At 46.8% G+C, this 19,017-nt stretch overlaps 1 protein-coding gene across 1 annotated transcript; it reads right to left on the reverse strand.

The window, feature by feature from the left end:
• Positions 1–1,807: 1,807 nt before the first annotated feature.
• Positions 1,808–18,152, reverse strand: THAP12 (THAP domain containing 12). The gene is made up of 5 exons (XM_079973648.1): positions 17,964–18,152; positions 11,152–11,272; positions 8,243–8,350; positions 6,374–6,410; positions 1,808–4,980 (listed from the first exon to the last, which is right to left on the reverse strand). Exons 1-5 carry the CDS (start codon positions 18,050–18,052, stop codon positions 3,041–3,043), a joined length of 2,295 nt encoding a protein of 764 aa, XP_079829774.1. The 5' UTR covers positions 18,053–18,152; the 3' UTR covers positions 1,808–3,040.
• Positions 18,153–19,017: the final 865 nt, after the last annotated feature.

The following is a 19,017-nucleotide window of genomic DNA, read 5'->3' on the forward strand; positions in this document are numbered from 1 at the left end:
GGGCCGGATCCGGCCCAATCACCTCAATCTGGCCTGTGGACGGTCCGGGAATCAGTGTATTTTTACATGAATAGAATGTGTCCTTTTATTTAAAATGCATCTGAGGGTTATTTGTGGGGCATAGGAATTTGTTCACCCCCCCCCTCAAAAAAATATAGTCCGGCTTCCCACAAGGTCTGAGGAACAGTGAACTGGCCCCCTGCTGACAGTGTTTTTCAAGTTACCAGCATGAGCTTGACCAAACTGCGGGAGGCAGTGGAAGACAGGAGTGCCTGGCGTGCTCTGGTCCACGGGGTCACGAAGAGTCGGACACGACTAAATAACAAAAAGCATTTGGAACACAAAAGATGGACCACCCTACTAAATATACTGCACTCTTCTGATATTCCAGCTTTCTGTCCGCACTCCATTTTTGGAGTCTCTCTCTACTGGAGGCTGTTCCATCCACGGAGCCACTTAGCAGAACTTTATCCCACAAGACCTCCATGTAAGCTCCAGAAATAGCTCAATTAATAAAACGTCACTTCTCGTCCACTGTACATATTTCTACTCAAGAAAAGAGCCGTGCCATTCAGCAGAACCTTACAAGATGATCACTCTCACTACAGCACCTGGAGAATCGGTTATGGCACTCAATTCGGCTCAGGAGCAGCAGGAAATTAGCACACAGAGCACATTAAGAAACTAATCCTTGGATTTATGCTAAGCACTTTCAAAACACAACAGCACCTGCACTGCTGAGCACAACTCTTTCCAATCCCTCCGGGAATTTAAAAACAAAAGAAAACAGGACGTCGCTGCCATTGCACTTTGGGGGTGCAAAACTTCATCTTACTATTCTTCTGCAACTGATTTAAAAATTAAATGTTTCTGGTTGTAATAATCTTATGCAAACCTGAAAAGCAATTTATAAATACTGTATTTATTTATTTATTTATTTTTAAGTGACACAAGCGTTCAGGTTGCTTTTGGATTTTATGCAGTGTTTCCCATGCCAAAGAAACTCTTTTAAAGTGCTTCCAAAGATCCCAGTGTCAGATTCCAGACTCTGGAGAAAGTTTTTAGATGCCTCTGACACCCTCTGGCAGCTTCTGACAAGCTGTTTATGGGAATCCCCATTTTCTGGGAATGCTTCTGTCAAAATCATATCTCCCAACCCTACCCCCTGAAGTCCAGAAGCTACTTCAGAATCACACTTTTTATTTTTAAACTGTACAGTCATACCTTGGCTTCCAAATGCCTTGGGAGCCGAACGTTCTGGCTTCCGAACGATCGGAAACCGGAAGTGAGTGTCCCAGTTTTTGAACGTTCTTTCGGAAGCCAAACGTCCGACGGCTTCCGCAACTTCCGATTGGCTGCAGAAGCTTCCTGCGGCCAATCAGAAGCTGCGCTTTGGTTTCCAAACGTTTCAGAAGTTGAACGGACTTCTGGTACGGATTCCGGTCGACGTCCGAGGTACGACTGTACAATTCTACGATCTGGTCATAGATGCTGGATTAGACGGGCCATTGGCCTGATCCAGAAAGGCTCTTCTCAGGTTTTTAACAGGCCTTGCTAGTACCTCCTCATGAATCAAACACATAACCTCAAGTACCAGAATCCTCTCTGCATACAAGATCTGTGGCAGACACTCAGGGTTTGCTTGGCAGGTGACCCAACACACAAAGTGTTCCTGGATGGGAACAGCAGCAGAATCTCTTTCCTGGGCTCTGTAAAAAGACCAATCATTTGTGTACACACACACACACACACACACACACACACACAGCCTGCTCTTTGGCCACAGCACACAGATAATACCAAAATAGCAAATTCACATTTTATTCTGGATGGAAATAAAACTATACAAAAACTTTTCCTTTTTTTGCCAAAAAAATACCAGCAGGAAAAAAATCTTCATAGGACTTCTACATTTTTCTTTAAAAAAACCAAACCAAAACAGAACATATCCTCCACTTTGCTCTTCTGCCTAACTAGGCTTGCAATTCATATTCTGGAGGCTAGTAAAAACCTATAGATGCAAGTCTGGCCGACGCACAGTTTTAGATGCTCTTGGAATATAGTTTTCTGTTGTTGTTCCTTTTACACGATAGCTTCATTTCTGGGGGGTGGAGAGCTCTCACCCAGTCCTAAAAGTAGAGGAGAGGTCAAAGAGGGCCATCAAACAGTCAATGGAACAGAAGGGAAACAAGGGCAGCAAGATGAAACAAGATGAAGTTAGCGCACCCCTTTGAAAAAAAAGACACATTCCTCCGGAACGGCCGGACTAGGATCACCGAAATGAGAAGGGGCCAAAAGCCCTTGTCTAAAATCCTCTGTGCAGAGTGTTGTGGGAAGTCCTGCAAGTCTCAGGGGAACTGAACTCCAGACACATAAAAGAATTTCGACAACAGATTAGTTTAGGGCAGGGGTAACCATCACAGGATTCTCTTGGTACCGCAGACTCCAATGCGTATCAGCCCCAGCCAGCAAGGATGATGGAAGCTGGAGTCCAGTAACATTAGGAAGGCATGGATTAGACCCAATTCAAACTGCTCTGAATAGTTAATTTAAATGTATACCATTTTAAAAGTTTTTCCTGTCCGGGGTTCAGGGAGACCCATAAGCTGAAACAGCAACAACCTGGCACATTTTGTTCATTTTAAAGGGTATTTTTTGGTTATCTGGGCAGAAGTATGGCAACCCATGAACTGGGTTTCCCTAAAGCGAAGAGATTAAACTGCGTCGTATTGTAAGGGACGGCAGATGGGGAATAGAGAGCAGGCGCACAGGGGCAACAACTGCAGACTCTGTGCAGTTTTAAATAATAAAAGCTTTGCAGAGCAGTAAATCGGGGCAGGAGCGGGGGGTGGGGAGGTCAAGAAGCAACAAAACCTGAGCAACTGCTCAGGGCTTGTTGAGGAAACAGGCCGTAGAAACAGAAAGATGCTTGCTATGACCCAGCTGCTCCTCTTTCAGTTATGAACCCCCAACCTGCCTTTTTTTTAAGGCAAAACCCAAGTCTCCAAAACAGACAAGGGAGAACTGCCCCGTTCCTGCGTTAAGTCTCTTCCGTCGCTTCTGAACTGTTAGGGGGAAGGAAATCCTCCTCTACTTTCTCGGGGTACTGCTTGATGTAGGTGTCGACCATCATATCCAAGTCGTGCTTAATGTCAAAGTTGATGTTGAGCAGGGCCAGGTGGCTTGACCTCTGCTGGGTCAAGGTGTTCCTTAGGTAGGCCTTCAAGCGCCTCCGGCCCACCTCAAATTTCTCGTTCTCCACCTTCATTATGGGCAGGATGGAGAGGACCTTGAGCAAAGCGTACACGTTGGGGAAAAACTTGATGTCGGGCAAATGGAGGGCTTCGTAAATGGTGGTGGGGAGCTCAATGTCCTTGCCTCTGTGCTTCCACTTGATCCTCCAGCAATGAAGCTCCGCGGAGAGCGTGTCCGGATTGGGGAGGTCGTTTTTGTGCATGTCGGCATGGTGCTCCTCGGAGGTGTTGAATTTGAGCTGCCCCATGACCGAGGGCACCAGAGACAAGCACTTCAGAGCCCTCAGGTGCTGCTCGGAGAAGATGTCTTTCAGCTCCTGAATGATGTGCTCCATGGTGGGGATGCTCAGCGCTTCCTTGTAGTAGTTTTCCGGGGTGATTTCGGAGTCCAAGCTCCCTTGCTGGGCACGGCTGAATTTGCCGGGCAGCTTGATGGGCAGGTCCAGCTTGGTGGCCAAGGTGGTGGCTTCCTCAAACCAGAATTCGTGGTACACCTCGATGTTCTCCATCACCTCGTTCAGTGAATGCAAGACCGCCGTCAAACTGCTGGCCGCAAAGAAGACGTCCGAGGTCTGGCCTTGGAGGTTCTTGCCAAAGGCCCTGGTGAAAGAGAGAATGTTTTTGATGATCACGACGGTGACCACAAAGTCGAAATCCGACAGGGCGGTGGAAAGCGTGCACGCCCGGCTGGCAACAGAGCTGTTCCACCGGACGGAAGTGTCGTTTATGGAGTCCAGGCACAGCACCAGAGCTTGCATGAGGTCCACCACAATCTCAAAGGTGTCGTGGCGGCCCGTCCAGTGGGAACGCACCACCTCCTTCAGCTCGTTCCCCCTTTCTTCGCTGTTTGGAAAGAGAATGGAGATGACGTTGTCCAGATCGGCTAGCAACTGCGGCGACTGATGGAAAAACGTGCAAACCTCCTCTATCTTTCCGAGGGCGATGGAAATGCCCAGGACTGGAATAGATTTGGCTAGCCAAATGTTCAAGGCACAGGAAGACGACAGTGTATAAACAGCTTGAGGGTATTTCTCTAAGATCCTTGTAGCCACAGTCTTCATTTTCGAGGCAAACCCACTGGAGACGATGTAGGCTTGGCCTCGACAGTACTCCATGTTCAAGCCCCACTTTTCGGTAATGGTCGTGTGGAACTTAACAGACAGGATTTCGGGGTCCGCCTCGTACGGCAAGAAGCCTATGAATTCCTCCTTCAGGTTGTGAGAATCGTCCACAAACCTCACCAGAACCGGCAAGTGTTCCTCGCCGGCGAGATCCACCACCTCTTCTGTGATGATGGAGAAGAAGTGAGAGTCCCTGACCTCGCGGAGGGTCTCTTCCCGCACGCAGCTTTCGCATATCTCCAGCATCTGCTTCTGCTGGGCTTTGGAGCAGTAGGCGAGGTTCACAGCCGTGGTCTCAAACCGCTTCCTCAGAACCTCATCTCCGGAATTTATCCTGAATTCCAAGAGAGACTGGAAGTTGTCTGGAGTAAAGATCCCTTCAGGGAGTTCGTCAGCGCTGTGGCCGTCCAAAGGGATGTTCTGCTTTCCCATCAGGATTAAAATCTCAAACAGAGATTTAAGGTAATCTTTGTTTTCCCTCTCCTCTTGCGTTAAAGGGACATCGTCTTCGACTGGCTCGTCGCCTCCTTCCTCAGAGGCTGGGTTCCGCGTGTCGTTGTCGACAGATTCCTGGTTCATCTTTTCCTGCTCAAAAGCTTCATCAACTAGGAGAGGAGATAATGATATATTTAATATGGAAACGCCAGCAACACCCAACTCATCATTTTCAGAGCTCCAGAACTCTGACCATGAGTAGTCAACAATGGTGCCCCCTCCAGATGACGCAGACTACAACTCCCATCATTCCTGGCAACTGGCCAGGTTCACTGGGGCTGCTGGGAGTTGGAGATCAGGACACCGAAAGCGCACTATGCTGGTGACCCCTTGCATCGGTGTTTCTCAGACATGGGCCCCCAGATGTTGTTGGACTACAACTCCCATCATCCCTAGCTAGCAGGACCAGTGGTCAGGGATGATGGGAGCTGTAGCCCAACAATGGCTGAGAAAGATGTACTGCCTTAGCCAATTGACATCACTGCACGTATAACAATATTAACAGCTGCACATACTTTTCAATTAATATTGCAATGTGATTTTGGTATACACATACATGTAACTTGTTTATTTTTATTTGCATGTTTAATGACTATTTTAGATTGCCAAATGTAAACCACTCAATGGTGGAGGGCATATTAACTTTCTAGGAAGAACACGATACACATGTAATAAATTTCTCTTATCCCAATGAAGGACTCAAGCCCGCTGCACACTTTAGGACAGGGCAAACCTGACATCTCCACCATCTGGAGGTGTATAGTGAGGATCATTGGATCTGGAATGTTTTCACATACTAACAACCCAACCTGTAGAATTCTACCCGTTATATTTTATCTGCACGATCAGAATGAATTTCAGGAACCCAAAAGTCGTAACTGAAAAATACTACCTTCAAGCCCCAAAACAGCAACTAGACATTCCGTTTTGGCTACTGTAACCCTGGTTTAAGGAGACATTTGGGGCCTAGCTTATATATCTGAGTTTCTAACACTGCTGGTGAGTGTCTCTGTAGGACAGCATCTGTCAACCTGACACCCTCCATGTGCTTTGGGGCTGTAGTCCCAAATATATGGTTTGCGAAGGCTGCTGTAGGCTGTGTGTGTTTGCAACCACATGGTCGTCCAGGGACTACTTTTGGTGTTTGGCTAAGAATGCAGCGTATGAAAGCTTTGGATCTCTTCACCGTTCACCGCACAGCAGAAACAATTCAGCCAAAGTCCCACTGATTTCAAGGGAAAGTAGAGATTTAAAAATCATATGCTAAATTCTTCCACTGATACCAACAGGGCGTGGCTGGATTGTGCACAAGTCGCAATCCCAGGAGTTAAGAGAGCGTTTAATACCATTGAGTCATTGTATTGACGTAGGACATTTGTATTCAGCCTTTTACCCAAGGAGGAAGCGGCTTCCCGAAGAAACAGGACCAAAATATGGTATTTTCTAATCGTAAGCTAATTGCCTCCAGAGGTTTTCCCTCCTTCAATTGTCTGATCAACTTACTCTTCTGTAGCTTTAATGTTCTTATTTCTTCTTCACTCTGGAGAGAGAGAAAAACAAGACATTCTATGAGCCACCAACAAGTCACTAGAAATCTACTAATTTTATAAGCAGGAGTCTTTTGAATCCAAACGTATATTCCGGTCAATTAGGGATCAAACTGTCTTTGCCTGTGTGGCTTCGGAAGCCTACAGAAAGAAATGGGGTTTTATTTCATAGTATTAACTCCTGGAAGTGTTAAGAGAACTGCACGGAGGAGGAAGAATAAGTGCTACCTCGGGTTAAGTACTGTATTTAACCTGAAACTGTTCTTAACCTGAAGCACCACTTTAGCTAATGGGGCCTCCCGCTGCCGCCAGAGCACGATTTCTGTTCTCATCCTGAAGCAAAGTTCTTAACCCGAGGTACTATTTCTGGGTTAGCTGAGTCTGTAACCTGAAGCGTATGTAACCTGAAGCGTATGTAACTCAAGGTACCACTGTATGTCACACTGCAAGGCACAAAAACCGAACCCTCCTCATTTTCCAAGTCCACAGAGAGCTGGGGAATGCTGAGAGGGGGTCGTGCCTCATATTATGCTGGGTTTTGGAGAAATGGCAAGAAGGATTTGCTCCACTTCTGGCTTCCTTCCACAAACTAAGAAACCAGTCTGCACCCTGCAAGCATCCCCAAGAGTTTGGGGGACGGGACGTTGACAGTGCCAACCACAATAGTAACAGGCAACTCAGCAAAGTCTTGTGCGCCCCTTAAGAGCACCACCAGCCCAGGTGGAAGTGGAGGAAATGAGTGCTTTCCTCTGCTGCCTTTATATATATATTCCAATAAATAAATATTCAACCCCGCATTTGGAGGAGACCCATCAAACCGTCAATTTCTCAGAAGACCGAGGATGCTAAAACAAACAAGAGATTTGTAATTGAAGACATGGCAAAACATACAGTGTAGAAGAAAACCTGGGCTATTCCCATTCCTCTTGTACTGAACTAGACCGTTTGGGCATAACTGTATCGCTAGCCTCTCTGAAATTACTTAACAGCGCTAACTTCTCTCAGGATGTTAACAGGTGTCAAAACGCTTTGCGACTTTAGACTCCGTCTTTGTGGCTGTGGTTATGTAGAGGACGTACCTCATTTTTTCAATCTGTTGCCTTATTTTTCTTCTGCAAATTCCCACCATTTTTTAGACCCAGTTGTGGAGGTAAAAGCAAATTAATCTGAATTGCAAAACAAACAAACCCAAAACAAATTTCTGCCGTGTTTTCACAAAATAAAGGTAAAGGTACCCCTGACCGTTAGGTCCAGTTGCGGACGACTCTGGGGTTGCGGCGCTCATTTCGCTCTATAGGCCGAGGGAGCCAGCATTTGTCCATAGACAGCTTCTGGGTCATGTGGCCAGCATGACTAAGCCACTTCTGGCAAACTAGAGCAGGACACGGAAACGCCGTTTACCTTCCCGCCGGAGCGGTACCAATTTACCTACTTGCACTCTGTGCTTTCGAACTGCTAGGTGGGAAGGAGCTGGGACCGAACAACGGGAGCTCACCACGTTGCGGGGATTCAAACCGCCGACCTTCTGATCAGCAAGCCCTAGGCTCTGTGGTTTAGACCACAGCACCACACGTGTCCCTCTTTCACAAAATAGGGTGACGCTATTAGCAGTGGTGGGACTCGACTTGGCAGTTTCTGAAGTTTGAGCCAGTTTTCTGCCTCCTCAGTAGTATGGCAAAGAAATTATATTTTTCTGCTACTGTGAGTATATTGTCTTGTTATAATTCCTTTCTTACTTCTTTATTGTTTCGACTTCAAGCCACAAGAGAGAACAAAGACTGACCGGTCGGCTTAGTTGTAGCATCTCAGTCCAAGGCAAACCTACCAGCTCTTTAATTCTCTTCCTGTGTCTGCTATGTGGGTTGTTCAAATGGCTCGTGAGGTCGAAAATTGTTGGCACTGCGTTGTCTCGTAAAACAGTCCTGTAGGGACTCTGCAAAGAGAAAAGCAAAGGTCTTCATCTCTCATTGTTTTACAGCATGTTTCTTTGAGTGGAGGGAAAATAAGTTCCCAGGGAAGGGACAGAGGGATTTCTCGCCCCAGGTTACTATCCTTCATTTAGAATCAGGAGGGAGCTCTCTGGAAAATGGCAAACCACCAAGAGAGCATGTGGCGAATCTGCTTTTATATACCTTAGCTTTTGGATTTATGTTAACTCTTTTCCATCCCTGCCAAGTAGAGCTAAGTATGATTCTGCTCAACTCTCAGAACTAACGTGATGGCCAGAAACAATAACAATGTGAAAAACTTTATGGAATAATTCAAAACATCAAAACTAACAAACTGAAGTCTCTGAAAGTCCTTAAATGAATCACGGTGCCAGGCTTGCGGAGAGCAAACTGTGAAGCTTTGCATAATCAGCAAATGTCCAATTCTGATGTCCAACTCTGAACTCTGCTGAACAGTGTTTCTGGATAACAACTATTGTTTCATTGAATTCTTCATCAGCCAATTAGTTCAACACTCGTTAAGTAGCACAGTGACTACATAATCGCATGAGCACTGTTTTTTTCATTATATCTATTCGAAAAAAGATTGGTTAATGAAGAAATTACATATCTTTCTACTTATGCAGGTTAAAGTCTGGCACCGTGATTCATTTAAGGACTTTCAGAGACTTCAGTTTGTTAGTTTTGATGTTTTGAATTATTCCATAAAGTTTTTCACATTGTTATTGTTTCTGGCCATCGTGTTGCTTTTGATATTGCGAACTTTCAGAACTGCCTGGCCATGGAGACAAATAAATTTGTTTATGGCATTTATACCCCACCCTGTAGACCAAAAACTCTCAAGAGCGGCTTACAAAAATCAGTATTAAATCGGCTCCTGCCCTCAGGCATGCAAGCAAAACGGACACGACACACAAGGAAAAAGGAGCTGGGGGGAAGAGAAACTAAGATGCACATTTTTGAAGTTAACAGTTCTTATAAATCCAGCTAAAAGTAGCAACTCCTCACAGGTGTCACTGACATTTTTGGGTGCATTGCACTTAACAGGGCAACTGGGTTCCTGTCCCCCATCCCACCCCAGAAAAACTCTTCCCACCTGCCCTGACCCCAGGTCAGACCAAGGAACCAAATGATCCGGATAAGGGGAGGCCATTGAAACCAAACTGCTCTTAGAAGAAAGTTTGGCAAGCTTGCCTCCCTGCCAAGACATCAGCAGGGAGAAAGAGTATTTTTATGTTGGGACCAACCAAGTTGAAGTTGCATAAGAGGCATACTTTTAATGCACCAGCTGCACTCCTACAAAGGGCAACCAATAAATGAGACAAACACATTTGTAAAATGCATATACATTTGTAAAATGCATACCTCAGGTTAGATGTGCTTCAGGTTGAGCGTTTTCAAGTTACGCTCCGCGGTGACCCGGAAGTAACGGAGCGCGTTACTTCCGGGTTTCGCCGCTCGCACAGACGCTCAAAATGACATCACGCGCATGCGCAGAAGCAGCAAAATGCGACCCGCGCATGTGCAATCGCTTCTTACGTTTTACTTGGGATGCAAATGGGGCTCCGGAATGGATCCTGTTCGCATCCAGAGGTACCACTGTATTCTGTGGGTATACAGATCCATGCAGTCCTCTATAGCTCTCTGTGGAGTGTCCTTTTAACGGCAGATGTGAGTTTGCAACCATGTGTGGAGGAGGGGATGAACACTGCTGGGTTATAGTCTAGGGTTCTCAGATGAGCAAGTGATGAATAGTTAAGGGTTCTGGTCCCAGTTTCATTTATGTGATTGTTATGCTGGAGTTCTGAGACAACAAGGAAGGTGGCTAGCAAAATTTTGCCATACTTATACAGTGGGTGCTCGGGTTGTGAACGTGATCCGTGCGGGAGGCACGTTCGCAACCCACAGCGCCGTGTCTGCACATGTGCGGGTTTCGATTCAGTGCTTCTGTGCAAAGTGCGATTCAGTGCTTCTGTGCATGCGCGAGTGCTGAATCCCAGAAATAACCCCGTCCCGGTACTTCCGGGTTCAGCGGGTGCGCAACCTGAAGCATCTGTGAACTAAAGTATGACTGTACTCTGAATCCCCTCCCCACATCCAGCACTCTTGGAAAGAGGATTTTAAAAGGCAACTAGTGGGGGAAAACAGCTGCTTGCAGGGAATTTTATTAATGCATATGTGATTGTCGTGCAAGCTCTTCCTCAAAAGGCTACCTGCCAACCCGGGGGGGTGCAGGGGGAGGCACCTGATGTTTTAAAGTAAAATTCTACACCAACGTAGCAAAAGTGAAGCCAGCTGCTTCTGCATCCCATGTGCAAGTTAATCCACTTGGCTATTTAAAATATTATTTTAAAAACGTTTTTGAGGCCATAAAACACAATTTGATTTTAGAGATGGAATTCTCCCCAGCAGAGTTTCAGGCAAGGCTCTTCAAGGAAACCCAGTATTTTCAATGGGAGAGTCCAATCGCTGCTTTTCTCCCAGAACACCAATACACCCCTGCATTTTTTCATATTTAAGTAATCCTGCAAGGCTTAAAAAGCACGGAAAGCACACAGGTTAGGCACGCACAGGAGAGGGCAGAAAGCAACCCACACATTCCAGCTGGCGGAAAGAGCCAGTCGATTAGCAACAGGCAGTAAATCAAGTCGCGAAAAGCATTTCTTTTGATAAGACGTTCCTGGGAATCCTGCTTCCGACACAAGTTAACGCAGGAGGAGGGCGGAATCCAGTTGCATGTCGCGTAGGAAGCAGGAGAAAATTACTGACGATTCCTTTTACTTACGCTCCTACATATCATCGAGGTTTCAAAGTGCTTCGCGCACAGCCTGTAGTGCTTGTTCAATTGGTCGGGCGTCTTATCTTCCAAATCGGCCCTTCGGCAGTTCTCAACCCAACGCTGACATCTGCGAGAGATAACAGGTCATTAGCTCCCAAAACAATAGTTGCCAGAGAAGGCGCTGCTCCTCCATCAAACAGATAAAGTCATTTAGAGGTGCCCGAGAGCCACAAAAGAGAGCAGCTGCTGCATTTATGCATGACGGCTCTGGGAAGAGAAAAAGTCCAAAAATTCTCTGCAGGAACTAGGACTCTGCCACTCCTTTATATTGCTTTCTACACTTCTTAGTGAGGGCTGTCCCTATGCTACTTGATGTACCTGTTACAGGACCATTTAACTGCTGATGAAGAGTTACTATCAAAACAGTTCATCATCCGGAAGAACTGTTCCGTTCTCCACGTTTTGGAGCATCCATCGTCGCACGGTCACAGGACTGTGACTGTTGAAAGGCTTGTTAGCCTCTTTTGACGCTTATGGACTATACATATTGCCTTATGTTGGGCATGCAACAGTGATAGACTTTCATTATCTGTGATTCTATTACATACTTTCTGTTTAAGAATTACAGTGGTGCCCCGCAAGACGAATGCCTCGCAAGACGGAAAACCCGCTAGACGAAAGGGTTTTCCATTTTGGAGGTGCTTCGCAAGACGAAAATGTCTTGCGAGTTCCTGCGGTTTTTTTTCCCTCCCCCCCCTTTTTCTAAGCCGCTAAGCCTCTTATCAGCTGATCCGCTAAGCCGCTTATCAGCTGATCCGCTAAGCCGCTTATCAGCTGATCCGCTAAGCCGCTTATCAGCTGATCCGCTAAGCCGCTTATCAGCTGATCCGCTAAGCCGCTTATCAGCTGATCCGCTAAGCCGCTTATCAGCTGATCTGCTAAGCCGCTTATCAGCTGATCCGCTAAGCCGCTTATCAGCTGATCCACTAAGCCCCTAAACCGCTAATAGCGCTAATCCGCTAAGCCGCTAATGGGCTTGCTTCGCAAGACGAAAAAAACGCAAGACGAAGAGACTCATGGAACGGATTCTTTTCGTCTTGCAAGGCACCACTGTACTACGCTTGGACCTTCCATTATTGCACAACTACAAGATTGTGACTGTTGAATGGCTTGTTTGCCTCTGTGACTCCATCATATATTTTCTGTTTAAGAATTGTGAAATACAGTGGACACTCAGGTTGCGACCGTGATCCGTGCGAGATGCACGTTCGCAACCCACAGCGTTCGCAGCCCGTGTCTGTGCACACGCGGGTTGCGATTTGGCGCTTCTGCGCATAGTGCAACTTAGCGCTTCTGCGCATGCGCGACCACTGGAACCCAGAAGTAACCCATTCCGGTACCTCCGGATTTCGGCGGTCCGTAACCCAAAAAACCGAAACCTGAAGAGGCTGTAACCGGAGGTATTATTAGCCACGTGTTGCTTGTGATTTTTTAAAGTTACTCCTTTATATTGGCCATGACTGGACCGTTCGGTGCAGGCAAGCAGTGGGATTACCTGGGCTCAGGTGAGGCTACCTGCTGCCTCTCTGCATAAATCAGGAGGCCAGGCCACTGAATGGTGCGGAAACACAAGGCATGGACTTCTCACAGGTCAGTTAGGTAATTCCTCCTCTAATGCGCTCAAGAGAATATCTATGCCAGGCATAGGCAAACTCTGGCCCTCCAGATGTTTGGAACTACAATTCCCACCATCCCTGACCACTGGTCCTGTTAGCTAGCGATGATGGGAACTGTAGTCCCAAACATCTGGAGGGCCAGAGTTTGCCTATGCCTGACCTATGCATTTACCTGGTAGCCAGAGGCAACAAGGAATTGCATGAAGGTAAGACAGAGGAATGATAGATGTTACTTTCTTGGGCTCCATGATCACTGCAGACGGTGACAGCAGTCACGAAATTAAAAGACGCCTGCTTCTTGGGAGAAAAGCGATGATAAACCTAGACAGCATCTTAAAAAGCAGAGACATCACCTTGCCGACAAAGGTCCGTATAGTTAAAGCTTGAGTCCCATGGACTGCAAGAAGATCAAACCTATCCATTCTGAAGGAAATCAACCCTGAGTGCTCACTGGAAGGATAGATCCTGAAGCTGAGGCTCCAAGACTTTGGCCACCTCATGGGAAGAGAAGACTCCCTGGAAAAGACCCTGATGTTGGGAAAGATGGAGGGCACAAGGAGAAGGGGACGACAGAGGACGAGATGGTTGGACAGTGTTCTCAAAGCAACGAGCATGAGTTTGACCAAACTGCGGGAGGCAGTGGAAGACAGGAGTGCCTGGTGTGCTCTGGTCCAGGGGGTCGGACACGACTAAACAACTAAACAACAGGACAGAGGAACCCCAAGCCCAAGGCAGAAATGCAGCAGGCTGCTGATGGAGCCTGCTAGTCCATTTTTGGGGACAGTAACTTTTGGCAGCTTGTTTACACGGCTGATATAAATGTAAACCTTTCGGGAAGCATTAAAATTGGAGATTCACTTCACTGTTAATTCAGAAAGTAGTGCCACTGGTATCAGAAATTTAGGAAACACCAACTTTTTAATAAAAATCTCAGTTAAGACGGTCAGGGTAAAAATGCACTTTCATAGTCAAGGTCTGGAATTAGCTCGGTTGTTCAGTCAGCTTTAACCATCTGACTTTCGTGAAACAGGAATGAAGCAGAAACCAACCCTTGCTTAAAGGCTCACGCCACTGGGGCAAAAAGCTCTCACTAGAAGGAATGGTGGGATATATGTATGAATGAATAAACAAACAGGCTTCGGTCTGATTATTCATTGCCTCAAATAATGTCCCTTCCTCCTGTGAGAAAGGTATAGAAAAAGGAAAGCATCTCAAGAGAGAATTTATTTCCATTTTGCACCTGCTGATGAATGAGCAACGGCTTAAGGGCAGGAAGGTATCCCAGAGAACTATGATGCTGACATGACATTTTCAATTATTTTCTTGTTGCCAGATGGCCCTCTAAGGAACAATTTTATAAATTCTGAACAGTAGATCCAATAACAAGAATGGTCAATATGTTTTTGGGGTGAGTGGGGGGTAAATCGGAAGAAGATCCAGGTGTATCCGTGCAGTTTTTCAAATCCTAATGAAGTCACACTTATCATGCTATATCTGGATTGACAGATGTTGAAATTTTCAAGCAAAAGCCGTGATGAAACATGCAAAATATATTCTAAGGAGCCACATCAGCACGTATGTTTTGGACAATTGCCCACATCTCGGAAAGGTTCAGCTGTGAAACTAAATCTGTGTAAAACAAACTACATATATGATTTTTGTACTAAACCACACCTGCTATTTTGTACAGCTGTGGAAATTCTTTTTGACACTATAAGGTGGTTTGAGAAACCAAAGTGAACCAATTATTCAACCTCTAATTCATGAAGTGTCTCCCGATAAATGTGTTTAAATGGTTTCAAAATATTCTTGACTGGAAAGAGAACCAAAAATCTCCACAAAACCGGAAGTAGTGTCCCGTCCCAGTTTGCGAACTTTACCTCGGTCTAAGAACGGAATCCTCATTAGGGAAAGCGCGCCTCGGTTTAAGAACCATTTCAGTACAGACTTCCGGAACCAATTAAGTTCATAAACCGAGGTACCATTACAGGAAAACCGAGCTGCAAGAGCACAGTAATCAAACACCCATATATGTGAATGTGTCCCTGAAGCTATCCTCAACTGAACAGCAGTATATCCATGTGTATTTTGGGATAGCTCAGTTGGTTAGAGCACGGGACTCTTAATCCAAGGGTTGTGGGTTTGAGTCAAAGGATGTTGGGCAAAGCGGTACAAAAAAGTAAATGCTTTTATTTTAACTGTAAGCCAAGTTGACTTTCTGTCAGGGAAAATGGTAGGGTATAAATAAATATAAATTTTAATACACACACACATATACACACAATTAATGTTATTACTCAAGTAATTGTCATGAGCAAAACGGGTCCCCAAGGCAGTGTTAGAAACTGAGAAATGAAAGCTAGGAGCTAAATAGCACCTTAAACCAAGGTTACAGGTGCAACAACAGAATGTCTAGGCATGCTTTTTTATAATATACAAAGCTGAAAACGAATGAACTGCAGATAAAATACTATGTTCATTTTACTCATGGTCTGGTCCTTGCTCTGCCCACCCCCCTATTCTTCCTAAGAGGGTCTCTCGTCTCCACTCTTCAGAGAGTAGCTGTAAGTTGGGAGGCAGAAAAAGGTCCTCCTTTCCTTCCACTCTCAGTTTTAATCTGAAATCTTAGGTGCACAGAGCTGAAAAACTGCTCACGCCTATGAAATTCCGTCGCAAAATGCGCCTGGAACAATGGGAGTTTCGAACGCTTCCCTAAGGGGAACAGTAATATAGCAGTGAATACATTAAATGACCGCTTAAATGTGTTTTTCGGGGGCAAATTTATTGGTCTGTTTTTGATCTTCTGTCTTGTTTTTAATGATGCACATCAAACCTCGTGTTACAGACGCTTTGGGTTGTGCGATTTCGGGTTGCGCACTGTGCTGAACCTGGAAGTGCTGGAACGGGTTACTTCTGAGTTTCAGCGCTTGTGCAGAAGCGCTAAATCGCGCTTTGCGCATGCACAGAAGTGCCAGATCACAACCTGCGCATGCGCAGACGTGGCACTGTGGGTTGCGAACATGCTTCCCGCACGGATCACACTCGCAACCTGTATTCTTGTGTTCTTGTTTTGTGTGTGTGTGACGAACTGCCCAGTGATACTGCCAAAGGGCAGTATACAAGTGTGCAGCAGTAAATTCAGTGGTACCGCTGGTTGAGAATGGGATCCGTTCCGGAGGCCCATTCGCAACATGAAAAGAACGCAACCCGCAGCAGTGCATCTGTGCACGTGCAGGTTGCGATTCGCCGCTTCTGCGCATGTGTGTGACGTCATTTTGTGCTTCTGCGCATGCACGAGCAGCGATACCAGAATTAACCCTTTCTGGTACCTGAAACCGTACAGTGGTGCCTCGCAAGACGAAATTAATCCGTTCCGTGAGGCTCTTCGTATAGCGGTTTTTTCGTCTTGCAAAGCAAGCCCATTGACACCTTAGCGGATTAGCGCTATTAGCGGTTTAGTGGCTTTTAGCGATGAGCTGTTAAGCGGCTTATCAGCGGATCAGCTGATAAGCGGCTTATCGGCTTAGGAAAAGGGGGGGGGGAAACCCGCAGGAACTCGCAAGACATTTTCGTCTTGCGAAGCAAGCCCATAGGAAATTCGTTTTGCGAAGCGCCTCCAAAACGGAAAACCCTTTCGTCTAGTGGGTTTTCCGTCTTGCGAGGCGTTTGTCTTGCGGGGCACCACTGTAACATGAAGTGGACGTAACATGAGGTATGACTGTATACAGGTGAGCCTGTCGTTCAAGAAAGGGGTGGGAGTATGGGGGCTGGTTTAGTCGCTGGAGATGTTGCTAGACTTCCAGATCCCCGCCAGTCCCAGCCAGCATGGCCAGTAGTCACAGAAGTGGGGGGGGAGGGGGTTGTTGCAGTCCATCAACTTTACAGAGGAGGCTGCAGGTTTCTTCTGTCCTTAAGTAATCAAGGACCATGCACCCCACCCATGTGTGAACCTACTCTTGGATGCAAAGTGCTGCACACAGGTCTGGGAACCTGCCTTTGAGGGCACGGCCATCACATGTGTGAAGCAGCAGCACTGGGTCTAGAGCGTTTTGGGTGCTGAGCTGAGGGGGCATAAAGTAATAATGACAATAAATCCTACACTTACATCTTCGTCTTCTGAAAATATCCAAAACAAAACAACTGCACCCAGAGGAATTATGGGAAAATAAGAAGTATGGGGGAAGGGGAGCTAAATTTTGCCCAAAACAAACCCGTGTCCGCTGCTGAATAACGCCCAAATGCATCCCCACCTTCAGGTTTGCGGCAAACACACGCATACGGCTAGAAATTCAAAAACATTTTGGAACCTTTTTTATGCACGCAACCACGGCGGCTAGAATTTTAATAGCAAAAAACTGGAAAGGTGACTTAATCCCCTCAAAAATTGACTGGCAGGTGAAGTTGATAGAATATCTGGAACTTGCAAAAATGACTGGGAGAATAAAAGGAAACTCAAAACAGAAAGTGAGCAAAGATTGGACCATATTTAAAGAATATCTAAAGAAGTGATGTGATAATGGAAATCTCCTGACAGGTCTAGACTGAATCTTGAATATTAAGGAAACTACAAAATATAAATCTATTTTGATATGTAACAGATAAAAAAGGGAAGTGCGTACATAAAACCAATAACGTGTAAAAAGCACAACGAGATGAATCGGAAGTCAAAAGTGTGTCTGATGTTAAATGATGTGTTGTTAGTTAGTGTCTAGTTGATATGTTGGTTCTGTACTGGTTCGTTTGTGTTGATTGTTATGTTCTATATGTAAATTGTTTTGCAACAAAGGAAATTAAAAAGAAATGGGATTCCCCCTTCTCGCACGAACATGTTTCACGACGAACACGTGTCCGCCGCTGCATAACGTGTGAACCCGCCTCTGATGCCTAAACGCACCCCCACCTTCAGGTTCGCGGCAAACACACGCATACGGCCAGAATGCGCGGGGACTGGGATTCCCCTTTCTCGCACGCACGTGTTCCGCGACGAACACCTGTCCGCCGCTGCGTAACGTGTGAACGCGCTTCCCCGCCAACCCAGGCACGGGCCCGCGGTTTTTCTCCTCTACTTTGCCATGGGACCCCGCCCCCCATATTATCTCCATCCTCCTGCCCGCCCCCCCACCCAAAAAAAAGGAAACTGACCGGGCGGGGTCCCGAGGGAAGCGAAAGAAGGCCAGGTCGCTCTGGGTGCTCTTGCGGGTGCAGTTCGGGGCGGCGCAGAAATTCGGCATCCTCGGCGGCGGCTCCTCCGGACGCCCCGCGAGCGCGGCCCTCGGCGCGGACTGAGGAGAGTGAGGGAACCCTGCCGCCGCCGCCGCCGCCCGCCCTCCCGCCTCCTTCCCACCATGCACCGCGCCGCCCCCTCTGGAGAACCAACCACCATCGAGGCGGCCGCGCAGGCGCGGAGAGGCGCGCGCGCGCCTGCGCACAGCGAAGACCATACTAAAGAACTCACCCTTTCCACACGCAAGCCACGCCTCCGCTGCCCCGCACGACCTCGCCCTTTATGAGAGGTTAAGGCGAACCAGACTTCCGGATTCCTTTCGGAGCTCCGCCATGTGCGGGGTCCTGGATGATCATTACGAATAAATATATACAGTAACGCGTCTGGTTTTAATTCTGCCGCTGTTAGATTGGTTGGTTTTTGTTATGTACTGAGTTGAATAGGATCCAAAATGCAGCAGTCTGATTGGTCCCAGAGAACAGGATCCAGAATGCAGCAGTCTGATTGGTCCCAGAACAATAGGATCCAGAATGCAGCAGTCTGATTGGGCCCAGAACAATAGGATCCAGAATGCAGCAGTCTGATTGGGCCCAGAACAATAGGATCCAGAATGCAGCAGTCTGATTGGTCCCAGAACAATAGGATCCAGAATGCAGCAGTCTGATTGGGCCCAGAACAATAGGATCCAGAATGCAGCAGTCTGATTGGGCCCAGAACAATAGGATCCAGAATGCAGCAGTCTGATTGGGCCCAGAACAATAGGATCCAGAATGCAGCAGTCTGATTGGGCCCAGAACAATAGGATCCAGAATGCAGCAGTCTGACTGGGCCCAGAACAATAGGATCCAGAATGCAGCAGTCTGATTGGGCCCAGAACAATAGGATCCAGAATGCAGCAGTCTGATTGGTCCCAGAACAATAGGATCCAGAATGCAGCAGTCTGATTGGGCCCAGAACAATAGGATCCAGAAT

Source organism: Podarcis cretensis (assembly GCF_951804945.1).
Source record: "Podarcis cretensis genome assembly, chromosome: 4".
NCBI lineage: Eukaryota > Metazoa > Chordata > Lepidosauria > Squamata > Lacertidae > Podarcis > Podarcis cretensis.

Bases quoted from the DNA above. Each gene is read 5' to 3' on its own strand.
- THAP12 (XM_079973648.1), bottom strand. From the start codon at position 18,052: ATGCCGAATTTCTGCGCCGCCCCGAACTGCACCCGCAAGAGCACCCAG. The intron at 11,273-17,963 runs GTCAGTTTCCTT...TATCTCTCGCAG, and splicing joins TTCCCTCGGGACCCCGCCCG to ATGTCAGCGTTGGGTTGAGA. The intron at 4,981-6,373 runs GTAAGTTGATCA...CTCCTCTCCTAG, and splicing joins AACATTAAAGCTACAGAAGA to TTGATGAAGCTTTTGAGCAG.